Source organism: Acomys minous (assembly GCF_964271855.1).
Source record: "Acomys minous genome assembly, chromosome: 2".
Taxonomy (NCBI): domain Eukaryota; kingdom Metazoa; phylum Chordata; class Mammalia; order Rodentia; family Muridae; genus Acomys; species Acomys minous.
Window position 1 is genome coordinate 70,197,733 of NC_140484.1, and position 15,864 is coordinate 70,213,596.

The 15,864-nt window shown below is 44.3% G+C and overlaps 1 protein-coding gene across 2 annotated transcripts in view; it reads right to left on the reverse strand.

Moving 5' to 3' along the window:
• Nucleotides 1–15,864, reverse strand: part of INPP5F (inositol polyphosphate-5-phosphatase F) — an 88,595-nt gene that overhangs the window by 31,451 nt on the left and 41,280 nt on the right. For both annotated transcript variants that reach the window (XM_084757626.1, XM_084757627.1), the window contains exons 3-6: nt 7,364–7,500; nt 1,898–2,026; nt 1,544–1,711; nt 1,379–1,435 (exon numbers count right to left, since the gene is read on the reverse strand). In XM_084757626.1, coding sequence (XP_084613752.1) covers nt 1,379–1,435; nt 1,544–1,711; nt 1,898–2,026; nt 7,364–7,500 — 491 coding nt within the window. The remainder of the gene's footprint in view (nt 1–1,378; nt 1,436–1,543; nt 1,712–1,897; nt 2,027–7,363; nt 7,501–15,864) is intronic.

Here is a 15,864-nt window from a genome sequence, read left to right on the forward strand (position 1 = left end):
ATAAGAAGCCAGTAAGTGTTATGAACCATCGGTAAAGGGGAAATGGAACAAGGAAGATAACTGAAAGGCTAAAAAAATGGTGATGATGTGCCATTACTTTTGTCTAGTGCTCAGTGTCCACAGCACACAGCACACAGGAGCCCTCAGTGTTATTCTCCACCATATACAACAGGAGCTGACGTTAGTCATGAGACAGGGCTTAGAATCACCCAGAAGATGAGTCAGATCTCTGGAGCATCTTTGGGTGTTTCTAGAAAGAACTACCTACAAAGGGAAGATGTGCCTTGAATGTGGGTGGTATCAGACCATATACAGGGGAGAGGTGCAGGTCGGTATTCCTGTCTCTCTACTGCCTGGCCCACCATGACAAGATGCTTTATCTGACACAATGACATACTGAATTCTCTGCAATCATCAGCCAGAATAAACTCTTCTTCCCTCAATCTGCCCATCCCAGACGTCCTGATCACAGTGACCAAAAAAAAAAAAAAAACAAAAAAAAAAACATACTCAAGTACTTCTGCACAAAGAAAAAGAAGAAAGTAACCATCAAATCAGAAAGGGAGCAGGGAGCAGGAAGGCTGGCTCAGAGGGCAAAGGCACCTGCTGAGGAAGCCTGACGACCTAAGTTCAATCCCTGCATCCCACAGTGAAGAGAGACCCAACTCCAAATAGCTATCCTCTGACCTCTACACATATGGCATGTGTGTGGGCAAACACACACACACACACACACACACACACACACACACACACACACACACACACACACGTACACACTCACACGCACACAAATAAAATATAAAACATAACAGAGAACTCCACGCAGTCCTCTCCTCATATCCTGCAGTTTTCCCTAAGCACTGCAGTACTAGTCAGGCCTTAAAGATCGATCCATCTACCCAAACCCCAGAAGAAAAACCGGAATGGTATCATTACAGCACGCTAGGCTTCTGCATTCCCAGTGGATGTAAAACAATAATAACTCATCTTTACAGGAACTCTATGGACGTTATTGGTCCTTGGTCTTATCGCTACCCCCACCCCTTTTTGTCTGGAGACAGGATTTTGCTCTGCAGCCTAGGATGGAGTTGAACATACTTATAGAGCCCAGAGGACCCAAACTTGTGACAAGTCTCTTGCCTTAGCCTCCCACGTGCTGGGATCACAGGTGTGTGACAACTAAATAACTGCTGAAGAGACAGGCTGTCAGCAGAGGCGGTGGAACTGTAGAACGCCTGAAAGTAATGCCTTCATTTCCAGGTAATGATTCTCTTCAGTAGGGGGAAACATCCTAATAAGATCTCAAAATTCACCTTAATCAAGTGACATTTGCTTAACAGTTGCAACCAATGGTGTCTTAGAAGCATTTACTCACACCAATCTCAGTGAGATCTTGGATCATGTACTTATTCCAGAAAAATCGGTCATCCACCTAGAAAAAGTGGAGGAGAAGATCAGCTGAGGAGCACTTTACTTCCATCTCTATGAAAGGCGGCTGGGCGCTGCTCCAGGAGCCAGTATCGCCCCGCGTAAGCTGTACCTTCTGCCAGAGGGGACGGCCATCGCTCTCCCCAGTGCTCTGCCTCTGCACAGAGTTGGTCAGGTCGTAGGTCAAGCTATAATAGAAGGACTCTGAGTCCATGAACATCTTCAGCAACTCCTCAAGCAGCCGCCTCTCCAGCCGCTCCTTTTCTTTACTTTCTTTAACCTGTAAGAGGTCAAATCTGTAAGTACAGGCGCCAGAGGGAAAGGCTCAATATAATGCAAGACTTCAAGTAAGGACAACCCCCAAAACACATCAGACAGTCTTCTGATACATTAAAAAAAAACTAATTACCCTCATCTTATGACTAATCAAAGATGGATTCAAAGCCCACATCAACCAAACGCTTACTTTCTTTTTGTTGGGAGCAGACACATTGGATTTGATATTCGTAAACGTCTTCAGTAGAAACTTGGAGTCATCAGGAGACGGTATAATCTTCTCTGGCTTGTTAATTCCAAAATGATGCTTCTTACAGAGCTAAATGAATTTTTTAAAAGGACGATTCATTATTAATAATTATCTGCCTTAGATGTTCGAGAACGAGTCTGGAAGTGAACACTACTGCTTGAGCATTTGGGTTAAAAGTAGACCCCAAGAATTAGTGAAATGACTAAGCAGGTAGATTGCAGCTATAGTTTCAATAATTAGAAACCACAGCACAAATGAAACACAAGAATACAGGCAAAGTCGCACTTAGAGCGAGAGGCAGCAAATCCAGGTCAGAGTGCAGTTAAACCTTATCTAACATGTCCAAAGGATACAATGTCTGGTCAGCTATTAATGCTTTGATCCACACCTGCTAGGCTGCAAGGTCATCACAGACATCTGTGTTAAATACTCATTCACAGTAACTACGTGACTGTTTTGGTTGAGAAAATGCCCTGAGTCCGCTCTACGGGGAATCTGAAAAGCTGGACTTTTCAGTACTCTCTCTTCCTATCTTTACACACAACAATGAAATCAGCAAATAACATAACTTGGGCCCAGAGATTAGTTCTATTTAAGGAGCAGTAATCAGTTGCCCTGGCCTGTGGGATTCGACTAAAACTCGGGAGGAAGTTCACCTGTTGGAATGCAAGACACAAAGAAAGAGAGCAAGTCTGATCGGTCAAGCTCTCAAACTTTATTATTCAGGCAGCAGCTTTTATAAGTCAGAAGCATATTGCTATAGCAACCCAGCTGCAGGCTTTTCTCAAAACACAGGGAATTCCAGGCAGGGTCATAATGTCCTGCCACACAGGGTATCTGGCTCCATCTTTGTCTAGTCTAACTGCTAAACCATAACAGGGTTGCTCCATCTCTATCTGTCTTTAGTCTAACTGCCGACCCACAACAGGGTCAGCTAGTTTGGTGAAAGGCAAGCTCTGAGAAAAACAGAGACTTGAAGGTGCAGGCTCTGACAAGATGGCTGAACATTGGCCATATGGCCTATTGTCCCCAACAATTAGTGGCTATATATAAGAAAAAGTCCAATCCGACTGGCAAACGAAGGAGGAGGAGATGTGAGTATGAATGTGTTAAGGGAAGAAGAGGGGCAGACAGTTCTAACAGTAGCTGGTGAGAGTCAGTTAAATGCTTTATTTTATAAGCTGCTTTGGCCACAGTAACCAGCAGGTCAACAGAACAGTTAGACAACTGCCTTTGTTATTTCCTCACCTGCTTTTACCTCAGCTTGGAGGAGAGTCTACTTGGGCCTACTACCCCTTAGCTTCTTATTAGAAAATCCAAAGAACTCTGAGAGCTGAACTCTTACTTTTGAAATTTGTTAAAGAATTCATTTAAATGCCGGGCGTGGTGGCGCACGCCTTTAATCCCAGCACTCAGGAGGCAGAGGCAGGCGGATCGCTGTGAGTTCGAGGCCAGCCTGGACTACAAAGCGAGTCTAGGACAGCCAAGACTACACAGAGAAACCCTGTCTCAAAAAACCAAAAAAAAAATAAAAAAAGAATTCATTTACTAGGGACTAGAGAGATGGTTCAGCGGTTAAGAGCACTTCCAGAGGACCCAGGTTCAAATTGAGTGCTCCAGTCCCAGGGGACCCAACGCCCTCTTCTGTCTCCAAGGGCATCAGACATGCATATGAAACACAGACACACATGCAGGCAAAGCAACCACACACATAAAAAAAAAAAAAACCTTAATTAAAAAGAGTGCATTTATAAACTACGCCCCGAGAACACAGGACGTCAGTCATTTACTAGTTAGCATAAACATTTACTTATTAGTATTTAACATAAACACTCGCCTGACTCTTTAGGAAATACTGATGTATTGTGGGATAAGATTTTAGATTCAGATGGGGGTGTAGATAATAGGTGGAATAAACTTTTTGATATGGAAATGAGAGATGCCCGCCATTAGCTTGTGTATTTGAATACTTAGTCCCCAATTGGCGGCACTGCTTGGGAAGGTTATGGAACCTTTGGGAGGTGGGACTAATGGATAAAGTATGTCACTGGGAGTGGGCCTTGAGGTTTTACACCCCTGCCCCATTCCTGCTCTCTTTCTTCCCTCCCCTTCCCTCCCCATTCTCCTGGGTGAGGATGAAAATGTGATCAGCCAGATTCCTTGCTCCTGCTGCAATGCTTTTCCTGCCTGTTGCCACACCTTCCCCAACATGATGGCCTCTCACCTCTAAAACCATAGCCTTTTCTCTTCTACTTTCCTTTTGGTTATGGGGTGTGTGTGTGTGTGTGTGTGTGTGTGTGTGTGTGTGTGTGTATCACTACCATAAACTCCTTCTGTTTTTCTATACTTCTTACAAGTTATATTTCATAACCAAGATTAAAAGCCGATGTTGCTGGAGAAAAGGAAAACAAATGGTTTTACTTTCAAATCTGTTATCTCTATCCATTCCAAGATAAAATTTTAAACAGCTTTCTGATGGGAAATGAAGCCCGGAAAACGATGCAGTTCTCTATTACGGCAACGTGATATAGCACATAAGATATGCAGGCGTGGAACGTAAGCCTTTGATGCCTTCAGGATATTTTTTCAAAATGTATAATGCATGTTTTCTCATTTGCCTCAGCCCTAAAGGTCCACCCAGAGCCACATGCTTTTATATTTTTTAAATGATACTCTATATTGGAAAGCATTCCCAAAAAAAGTTAAGCAGATTTACCAAAATGACCTAGGAACTCTATACTCAAGGGAAATGAAAACATGTGTATGCCAAAAGCTGTGTGGTGCAAACTGTTTACCACAGAATTATGTATAATGGCTTAAAATGGAAACCACTCAAATGTTCCTCAGCTGACGGTAAGTAAACAACAAACAACAACACTCCTGCAACAAGATATTTGACATTATTTGACAATAAGAAATAAAGTGCTAGTAAATGTTACAACACATAATCAGGGAAATAAGCCACACACCCACCTCAGTTAAGGCAGAAACTACAAATTCTACTACTAGAACCTGCAATGAAACCGTTTCTGCTCCAGTTACAGAAGACAACTTCCTCAGCAAATCTGAGGAGGCTGACCTAAACAGCCTGAGGGCTCTGTTGCAAAGGATGCAGCCGTTGGGCGCACAGAACAGTAAACTGACTTCAGTCAGAGACGGCCTGCTTCACTTAATGAGCACTTAGATGTACACCCATGGAAGACAGTAGGAGTGAGGCAGGCAAAGCGCAAACGGAAAACCTCCTGGAAATCTCCAATGAAAATGTAGTCAAATGGAAGCATGCTAGCTGTAGTCATGACTATCCAATACTATTTCTTTCTTAAGATTTATTTCTGGGTTGGAGAAATGGTTCAGCAGTTCAGAGCACTGACTGCTCTTCCAGAGGACCAGGGTTCAATTACTAGCACACACACATGGCAGCTCACAAAACTGTCTAACTCCTGTTTCTGGGGATATGACACCCTCATACAGACATACATAAAGGCAAAACACCAATGTACATAAGCTAAAAATAAACAAATAAACAAAATTCTCTAGAGCTAGAGTTGCAGGCCGTTGTGAGGCATCTGACATGGATGCTGGGAACTGAACTCAGGTCTCCAAAAGAGCATAGGTGCTTTCAACAGCCATCTCTCCAGCCCCTAACCATTATTATTTCTTTTTTTTTAAATTTTTTGTTATTAATTTATTCTTGTTACATCTCAATGGTTATTCCATCCCTTGTATCCTCCCATTCTTCCCTCCCTCCCATTTTCCCCTTATTCCCCTCCCCTATGACTGACTGTTCCTGAGGGGGATTACCTCCCCCTGTATATGCTCAAGCCATTATTATTCCTACGTGGTAGTATTTTTTTATCCTTCTCCCTTACAGTCAGAAAAAAAAAAGGCGTGTTAAGCTTCTAAAAGCGCCTTTTGTTTATTTAAAATTTTGAGGCAGGGTCTCATGGAGCGCAGCCTGCTCTCAAACTTACTACGTACCTGAAGACAATCTTGAATATATCTAGTTCTGCCTCACAGTACACACCTCCACTCCTGCCTTTAAAAGCTCCTTTTAATGGAGTGTACTTGAACAGAAAGATAGGAGGAGATGACAGATTTAAATTAATATACTGGGTTAGAGGAAATGTTATGATTAACAGCATAGTTATACTACCTCTCCCACTACTCACTGTTGACAAGTTCCTTTATTGTGATATGGATTTAAAGAGGAAAGGCATGATAATACTTTCTCAACTATTCTCCCAAGATATGGAAATACTTTATAGTTACTGCAATGGTTTGAGTGAAAAACATCCCCAGTAAGTTGTGACATGTGGATGCTTACTCCCCAGTTGGTGGCGCTGTTTTGGGGAGGTTTGGGAGCCGTGTCCTCACTGTAGGAAGCACATGCCTGGGCTAGGCTTTGAGGTTTCAAATCCACGCCATCACTGGTTCACTCTCTCAGCTTCATGCTGGGGTCTAAGAAGCTCTTAGCTCCTGTTCAAGGCAACAATGTTTGCCACTCTGACTGCCAGGATGGACTCTTCGGCCTCTGGAACCATAAGTTGCCTTGGTCATGGTGTTAGGACAGCAAAAAGTGTTACACTCGCCCTAATTCATACAGGGCATAATATATTCCATTCCTAACATGGTCTTTGGTGACTCTAATAAGCACCAGAGCTCAACCAGCCTGGTCAGTCATCCTGGGGAGATGACTGAGTGAGTAAAGTGCCTGTCACACAACCCTAAGGACCTAGATTTGGATGCCCAGTACCCATGCAGGAAGCCAGGCAGGAAGGCATGTGCCTGCGGCCTCACCACTGGGAGGCAGAAGAGGCAGATCTCCGGACCCGGCCACACAACAGTTGCTGAGCTCTAGGCTCACTGAAAGACTGTTTCAAAGAGACAAGTGCTAAGCTGGTCATGGTGGCGCATGTCTTTGATCCAAGCACTCAGAAGGCAGAGGCAGGAGGATCTCCGTGATTTCAAGGCAGCCTGGTCTATGTAGGGAGTCCCAGGGCAGCTAGTATTACCCTGTCTCAGACCCTCTACACCCCACCCCAAAAAACTAAAAAAACAATGGTAGAGGAAGAAGATACATGACGTTGACCTGTCCTCCGTATGTGTACACGCAGCAAATACCTTCATGAGCATATACATGGACACATTCATATACTCCCCTCTTCCACACACATACACATATGTGAAAACAAATTATGCCATGTGAGGGAAACCTCATTTTCATGTTATTTGAAGACACCTTTCCCTCACCGCCCCCTCCACCAAAGCGGCTCCACACACGCCGCTCGTTTTACATGTTCTGAAGGAGTCTACTGCTAATGCAAGGTTTGAAGACTACACACAAATCACATATCTGCTATCACACTATCTCCATGATCAGAGACAGCTCCCTTGAGGCCCCCTTACCTCTAGCTCAAGCTCCTGAGGTTCCATTTCAGAAAGTGACAATACAGCAATTTTGGTAACTTTACAGACCTCATGGTCTCCTGGGAGTTTGCCCACCAATGCTTTCTGCCGGATTAAAATAAGCCACCACGGAAGATCTGAAAGAAAACAAAACAAAACAAAACAAGATCTGATGAATGGATGGTTCATAGAGGGCTACTGGCCTAAGGTGAATGACCTAACAGTAACAAAATATAAAATATACCATAAAGACACACAAAAAATGCCTCTTAAACAAAAGGTGCCCAGTCTCACTCAGAGAACTGAAAAGTGCACACAAACACTTGTGTCTAGGCTTCGGGAGCTAGGTTCACTCCCAGCGCCCACATGGCTGCTACGACTGTCTGTAACTCTCGTTCCAGGGGATCTGATACCTGGTTGGACATCCACAGGCACCAGGCATGCATCTGGTAAACATACATGTAGGCAAACAAGACACCTACACATGTAATACAGAGTAATTCAAACAAAACAAAGCAAACGCTTTTGAGTTTGCTATAATATCACGTCAAGATAACGCTGGCAGCAGCCTCACACCTCACACTTGTGTCGTGTCTCATACAACTCTGGCCTGAAGCAGCAGGCTACGCCAAGTGATTGGATCTATAGTGAGAGGCTTGTATCCTAATAACGGTCCTACAGTGACAAGGTCTTCTCACAACCTGCTTACAGGACACATCTCAGTCACTAAGCAAAACATGCTACATCGTGATAGAATAAGATATATTTATTAAATCAAAGCAAAAAGCAAGTGCAACAGCCCCCCTCCGCCAGGGCTTTACTTTCTACAGTTTTAATCACTTGTGGTCAACTCCAGTCTAAAAGCACCAAATGGAAAATCTCAAATATAAACAATTGGAATGTTTCCAAGCACAGGTCATCAAGGTGGGCATGGTGGTGGTCTGTAATGCCAGTGGCTCAGGAGGCTAAAGCAGGGGCATTGTGAGTTCAAGGCCAGCCTGGGCACCTCAGCAAAGGCAGGCACTAGGGGACTGGAGAGATGGCTCAGCAGTTAAGAATACTGCTCTTGCTAGAGCCCCAGTTCCCAGCATCTGCATGGCAGCTAATGACCGCACACAGCTCCAGTTTCAAGTCATCCAAGCCCTCTACTGGCCTCACGCATGGCAAACAGGCTTTGCGTTTTACTCTCTCCCTCACCCCCTCTACCTTGCTAAACTGTTAGATGACACTCCTGAAGCTAGCCACCGAGGTCCATTCCCTTATTTGGCCACTTCCTCCCCCTGAGGCTGGCCACCAAGGTCCAGCTATCCAAGTCCAGCAACCAAAGCTCCCTATTGGCTGCCCTAATTAACATGCCCAATTAAATTAAACACCTCATCCTTTCCCCTTTCCCTTTATAAACTGCCATTTGCCTATGGGCCACATCGCCTGTCTCCTCTTTATGCAGAGGCAGGTCTTTGTCCCTCCTAGAAAAATATCCCTTCCCCCCTCCCCTGTCTTTTCCCTTCTCCCTTCTTCTGTTTCCCATCTTTGTCTCTTATTCCCTGTCCTTTGTCCCTTTGGGACACGTAAATCTCCTTTGTGCTAAGAACTTGGTCTTGGGTGTCTTGTGCCAATTCCAGTCCTTTGGGGCATTCAATGCATACGGTGAACAGACAGACATACATGCAGGCAAGACACACATATAAAATAAAATAAATCTTTTTTTTTAAAGAAATATGTAAGTAAGTTCCAGTGAGGTGGCTCAGTGGGTAAAAACACTTGCTATGAAAGTCTGACACAACCTGAGTTCAATTCCTGGACCCCACGGTGGAAGAAAGAATTGATCCCGGAATGCTGTCCACTAACACTGACTGCCACAGTATCACAACACTGTTCAAGTAGCTCTACGTAGTATCCTGATGCTGTTACAATGTCATTACTGTTCATCTCTTTTAAGCCCAGTTTGGAAATTAAACTTTATCAAGGTATTACAATTAGAAAAAAAAATTGTACATCCAGGAAATGCTTATGACCGGAATACAGTCTGAGATTAAGTGATTTCATGTGAGAACATTATGGGATGTACTTTCAAACTAAGACAGCTCTGATGCCAATAGGTCATGTTCTTTACTGACCACTGTGGCATCTTACTGTTGACCAAAATGTTACTGTTGACAGCACATGACTGTGCACGTGGGATATGGTACTATCTGCTATTTCAAGCATCCACTGAGGACGGAACAACCAAAAACTCCCTATTGGCTCATGTAATTAACATGCCCAACATCCTTTCTCTAGAGAAAAAAAGGAGGCATCCAACCTAAGTTGCTCTACCCTCCATAAGAAGGAAGGTTTGGTAACACCATAAACATATATAATTCATTTATACAAAAACAAAAGGAGAACTAAGCCAGAAGTGAATGTGATAACTTAATGAAAAGAGGAAAAGTAGAAATGAGGTACAGGGGGGCATAGGGGAACGGGACAGAAAAGAAGAGGGAAGCGTCAGGGCTGGGGAGATGGCTTAGTGGCTAAACACACTGGTTGCTCTTCCAGGGTACATGGGTTCGACTCCCAGCACCCGTACAACAGCTTACAACCATCTGTAGCTCTGTTGTAGGGATCCAATCCTCCCTCTGGCTCCTCCAGCACCAGGCATCACATGGTGCACAGCCATACTCTCAGACAGTACACCACATACATGCATGCATGCATACATACATCATACACACACACACACACATACATACACATACATACATACATACATACACACACATACATACATACACATACATACATACATACATACACACACACATACATACATACATACATACATACAATAAGATATTAAAAGAAGAGGAGCGGGAGGGAGAGTTCGGAGCGCACTCTTAAAGATGAATGGTCTCTGAGTCTATTTCCAATTCTTAGACCAACAGAAATGTTTCAATCAACCAGAATGTGAGGGGCCCCAACACAAAATGCAAGCGGTGAACCATTCATTCTATGGCAAATTGAACACAAAATCACATTATAGGAACTGGAAAGAAAAAAAGAGCCCGCTAGACCTGCAGCTGTGGATAACTGTGAGCTGCCAGGAGGGTCTGGCCACTCAAACAAGGTCCTCTGAAAATACAAGTGCTCTTAACCAGTGATCCATCTCTGCAGCCCCAATATACCCCTCCCCCATTTTAAAAAATTTAAACATTATAGATAAAACTAACATTCTCTTGATTCCCTTTGACCACCACTCCTTATTATATGCAAGGTCTTACTCTCCTCCAAGCTCGCCTTGTTAGTTCTCTCTCCTGAGAACAGCAGAGACAGAGTAAATGGCTGCAGTGTCTTGGCATTAGTCCCTTTAATTTTGCTTGAGGGTTAAAAAAAAAACAAACAGTGTAATAATTATTTTATAGGCGCCACTTGCTGCTCTCTTAGAAGCTTTTAATCTCTCCATATAACTGACCATATTTTTGTTTTGTTTGTTTGTTTTTTCAAGACAAGGTTTTTTTCTGTGCAGCCTTGGCTGTCCTCGAACTCAGAGATCCGCTTGCCTCTGCCTCCCAGAGTGCTGGGATTACAAGCGAGCGCCACTGTAGCTGGCTAAGGACTATGTATAAACAATGTGAAAGTGAAGACAAGGTGCATTTGTGGTGTCTCACATTTGCTTACACTTATGACCTACTACTGCAGGCTAGATTCCTGAGACCAGAGTCCCCTCTCCCAGAAACAGAGCGCACACACTGCCAGAACACCCAGCCAGTGGTGTGGTATTGAGGACCGCACAGAAGCCACATTCACACTGAGCCAAAGGTAGGGGAGGAGACTGTTCTCATATAATATAATTTTGAATACAATGATTCAAATCAATATTGTTGTTATTGCTAAGACAACTTTGTTGAGAGAAGGTTTCACACAACCCAGGCAGGCTGGAATTCACCATGAAGAGTGACTGAGCTCCTGAGCGTCCTACCTCCACCTCCCAAGTGCTGGACTGAAGAAGAGAGCCAGCAAAGCCCAAAGCCTCACACGCTTCTGCAGTTTATGCCTCAGAGAGCCACAGAAAGAGCTCTACACTTTACCAGGGATTTCAGAGGATGAAAATGGTAAAGGAAAAGAAAAAAAAAAAAGAATCTGTTCACCTTTCCTTTGTTCTCTGGGAAGTTAAGAATAAGAACATTTAGATACTTCTCTGTCATTTCAAACTGACATCTAAGGTAAGAAATGTGAACGAGATGACTAATTGCTCTTAATGTGCTCGGAGGCTGTGCTCAGGTGCATTTTTTTTTTCAGTGCTGAAGATCAAACCCAGGATCTCGTGTACACTAGGCAAGCCTGAGCTGCAGCTCCAACCCAAGCCTGGCTTGTGTACACTAGGCAAGCCTGAGCTGCAGCTCCAACTCAAGCCCGGCTTGTGTACACTAGGCAAGCCTGGGCTACGGCCCCAATCCAAGTCCGGCTTTTAACTATGCTTCTGGTGACTTGAGTTTCACAATGTTCCCTCTCTGTGTTTCTTGCCTTAAACCTGTGTTGATATTAACACAGCTCTGCCAGTTTTTATTGGGTTAATTTTTGCAAATTTTTTCCCCTTCTTTGAGACAGGGTCTCAGAATGCAGCCCTGGCTGGCCTGGAACTCCCTTTTGTTAGAGACAATTTTTTTTTTCTATTAAAATTAGCCTGGCAAGGACTCATATTTCCTGACCCTTTCCCCTTCCCCTAAATCAAATTGTGACGTTGTGAAGCCACAGTCCCTCCAGTGGATGAGACAAGGACCACCTACCTACGTTAGGCACAAAAACCAGACTCCATCTTGGCCAAGTGTGCTTGCTAGACTATGTGGGGCTTGGTGCATCTTTTTTCCAAAAAGAATTGCTTGGTTGCACATGCTAGGCCAGCTCTCCAACCCTGAGCTGCACTTCAAGACCCCAAAGAACGCTTTACCGTTTGAGTGCACAGTCATACTCGTGACATGTATGTTAGTTTTGACAGTTTTTGTTGTTGTTGCTTGGTTTTTCAAGACAGGGTTTCTTTGTGTAACAGCTCTGGCCGTCCTGGACTCACTCTGTAGACCAGGCTGGCCTCCAACTCACAGAGATCCACCTACCTCTGCCTCCCGAGTGCTGGGATTACAGGCGTGTGCCGCCACGCCAGGGTATTTGACTGTTTCATAATGTCTTTCTATTTCAAAATAGGAGGGTGTGGTAAAGGTAGGATTACAGTAAGGCAGGGAGCTTAAGCGGACACACAGTGGGAAAGAAGTCTGCCACAGGCTCTGGCCAGCTGCACAGCAAGAACTCTAACACAATGATCAACACTTGCTGTGAATGCTGCCGACAGAAACAAACTTGCTTTTTTATTTTTTATTTTTTCTTCTTTCCTTTTTGGTGTTTGTGGTGTATGTGTAAATGTCTGAGTCTCTCTCATACACTAATAATAGTAATACAAAAAGAAAATATTAAATCAGAAATGAACCACACCTCAAGGCCTAAGCCTATATGACTTTCAAGTGCGGCCTTTCTCTTCTCTTGGACATTTTTCGTGAACTTCATAGATGAAGCTGCACCTTTGTTTACAGTAAAGACATCCTATCTCCTCGGCAGCCCCATGACCTAGGATTTACCCATCGGCTATGACCCCATCCAAAGTGCACCAGACTGAAAAGAAAACAACCCTTAGCAAGCCTTCAAAATGTGACTTCAGAAGCCACGAAAAACAGAATGCGTGAGTAGCACACAGACACTCAATCCCGACTCTCTCTTGAGAAGCCCACACCAAACACTCCTGGGTAATGTACTCTCTTAAGTACCTCTATTTCCTACGAATTCTTCATTTAAAGCTGTTTAAATATCTTCTTAACAAACTCTAACTCTGCTTCATACTGGCTTCTGTTGCAAAGGAAAACAGTTAGGGAGATGGCTGGGCGGGCCAAGTGCAGGACAAGCATGAGGCCCACACACAGAAGCTGTGCAGAGGGTCAGAGAGATGGCTCGGGTCAGGGCACACTCCACCACGCCTGTTCCATAAACCATAACACAGAATTAATTTTTTTAAAAACTGGGCTGGCATAATGGCTCTCCTGTATTCACAGAGCTTGGGAGAGACCCGGGACAAAATGACTAGCTAACTAGGTTCGTCAAGAAACCTCTCCCCAGTAAAGAAAAGGGACAGCAAGACATCGAACATCCATCTTCAACCTCCTTAGGAGCACACACACACACACACACACACACACACATGCATCCATAGTACAGAGATAGGCAGACAGAGTTAGAGAGAGACAGAGACACACAGAGACAGAGAGAGAAAGAGACAGAGACAGACAGACAGACAGAGAGGAGTCCCATTAGTAGAACTCTCTGAAAAGAACCTCTCAGGCTGTTATGGGCAACAGCAGAGACCTGTGTCTCAGGCAGCACTCCACCACCACTAACAATAGCACCCACTTTTTAATTTTAGCTTTGTGTGATGTAACTTTTCTGTTGTTTGTTTATTTGTTCAGTTTTTCTGTTGTTTGTTTGTTTGTTTGTTTTTGGAGACAGGACCTTCTCTACATAGCCCTGGCTGTTCTGGAACTCACTACATAGACCAAGTGACCTCAAATTCACAGAGACCCACCAGCCTCTGCTTCCATGCTCCACTACACCTGGCTACATGAGCCTTTGATGGTTAATTTTATGTCAACTCAACTGAACTAAGTCATATCCTGACAACTGGTATGTTTCTGGGTGTGTGTACATGCTACCTCAAGAAGAGATCAGCATTTAAAGTGGTCGAGCAATGTAGGTGAGCGCCCTACAATCTGCTGAGGGATGGATGAGAACAAAAGGAAAGGGAAAGGTTAATGTCCCCTTTGGCCTGACCTCCTGCCCTGAGAGACTGGTCCTTGTGGTTGGCAGACCTTTGGGTGTGGACTAGGTCTTACAGCGCTGGTTCCTCCCGTCTTCTGTATTTGGGGCTGGATTGGAACCAACCCTCAGGCTTTGCTGGTTCTCAAGCTTGCAGATGGTAGGTCTGGGCCTCCAGGTCACATCACAGTAAACCTTTCCTCTGCCTTCGCGTCCCCTCCTCTGCTTTGTTCTCTAGAGAGCCCTGGCTCAAACAGCCGTTAGACAACGAGGCAGAGGCTGCTGTCATGAATACCTGACACCGTGGGGGCAGCTTTGGGGACCGGCAGGGCTGGAAGTTTGGAGGTACATGCTGGGAAAAGCCAACAGTATCATGAATGCACCTTTAAAGGAGATTCAAGTTACAGCTCAGAAACGAAAAACCTGATGAGAAAGGCTCAGTCTTCTCAGGGGATACTGACAGAAAGGAAGATACAAGGGTAATTCTAGGAAGTCCTAGATGGACATGGGGACCACTTTGTCACAGAGGGAAAGACCTTGGCTGAAGTGTGTTCACAGTTTATTCTTTTGTAGAAGGAAGTAGAACTGAAGAATTATAAAATATTCAGCTGAAGCTATTTCTAAGTAAAATGTCATTGCTAAAACTCTTCTTGACTGAATATGGTAAAAATTCAAGACAAACATGACTCAAAGTCACAATTGTTAAGCAAAAAAGAAAAAAAAATCAGAAGCAGAACTTTTAAAAGAATTGATTATTTCTCAGCCCATCCCTGCTGCAAACTGTGAGAAAGGCAACAGCATTCTGGAGAAAACCCTGAGGCCCAGCATCTGTTTGGCAAAGAAATTAGTATCAGTGATTAGGCTGGCTCTCCTGGTGGGGAAACCACCAGTGGGAGGGGTGCGGGTAAAAATGGCTCCTGGCTTCTGGGATTTCATAGAGCAGAGACATTTGGTAAGAATGTACACTATTCTTCAAAGCAAACAAGGATGACTCCAAAGATGGTTCTGACATCACGAGACTCATCTCCTCAGTCTCAAAAAGGAAGACTAACCCTGACTCACTTTCACTAGACCTGGTGGCCATTATGCAAAGCTAGGTGGACATGGACACCCAGCACCCCAGGGCCACAGCCCTGCCTGAGCAGGAAGGGGGTAGGGCCTCCACCTCAGTAGATCTGGAAGTGGAACTTGATTATTAGAGTTGGTTATTTTTTAAAGTTTTTTATATCTTACCGTGTGTGTGTGTGTGTGTGTGTGTGTGTGTGTGTGTGTGTGTGTGTATGCATGGGCAACCTGTCATGGTGTACATATGGAGGTTGGAAGACAGTAGTGCGAGTCACTTCTCTCACCTTCCACCATGTAGGTCCCAGGAATCAGACTCTGATTGTCAGGTAGAGTGGAAAGCATCTTTACCCAATGGCCCAAGGTATCTCTTTTCTTTTTGTATTTATTTACTTATTGGTGTGCGGGGGGTGGGGGTGGGTTTCCTCTTACAACATGTGTGTGCAGGTGGTCAGAGGACAACTTGTTAAGTCAGGTCTCTCCCTCTCTCTCTATGTGGGTCCCCAAGGATCAAATTCAGGCTAGCAGGCTTATGGGCAGGCTCCCTTACCCTCTGAGCCATCTTGTCAACCCATAAAACAACCTTTTTTATTATCGATGCCAATAGA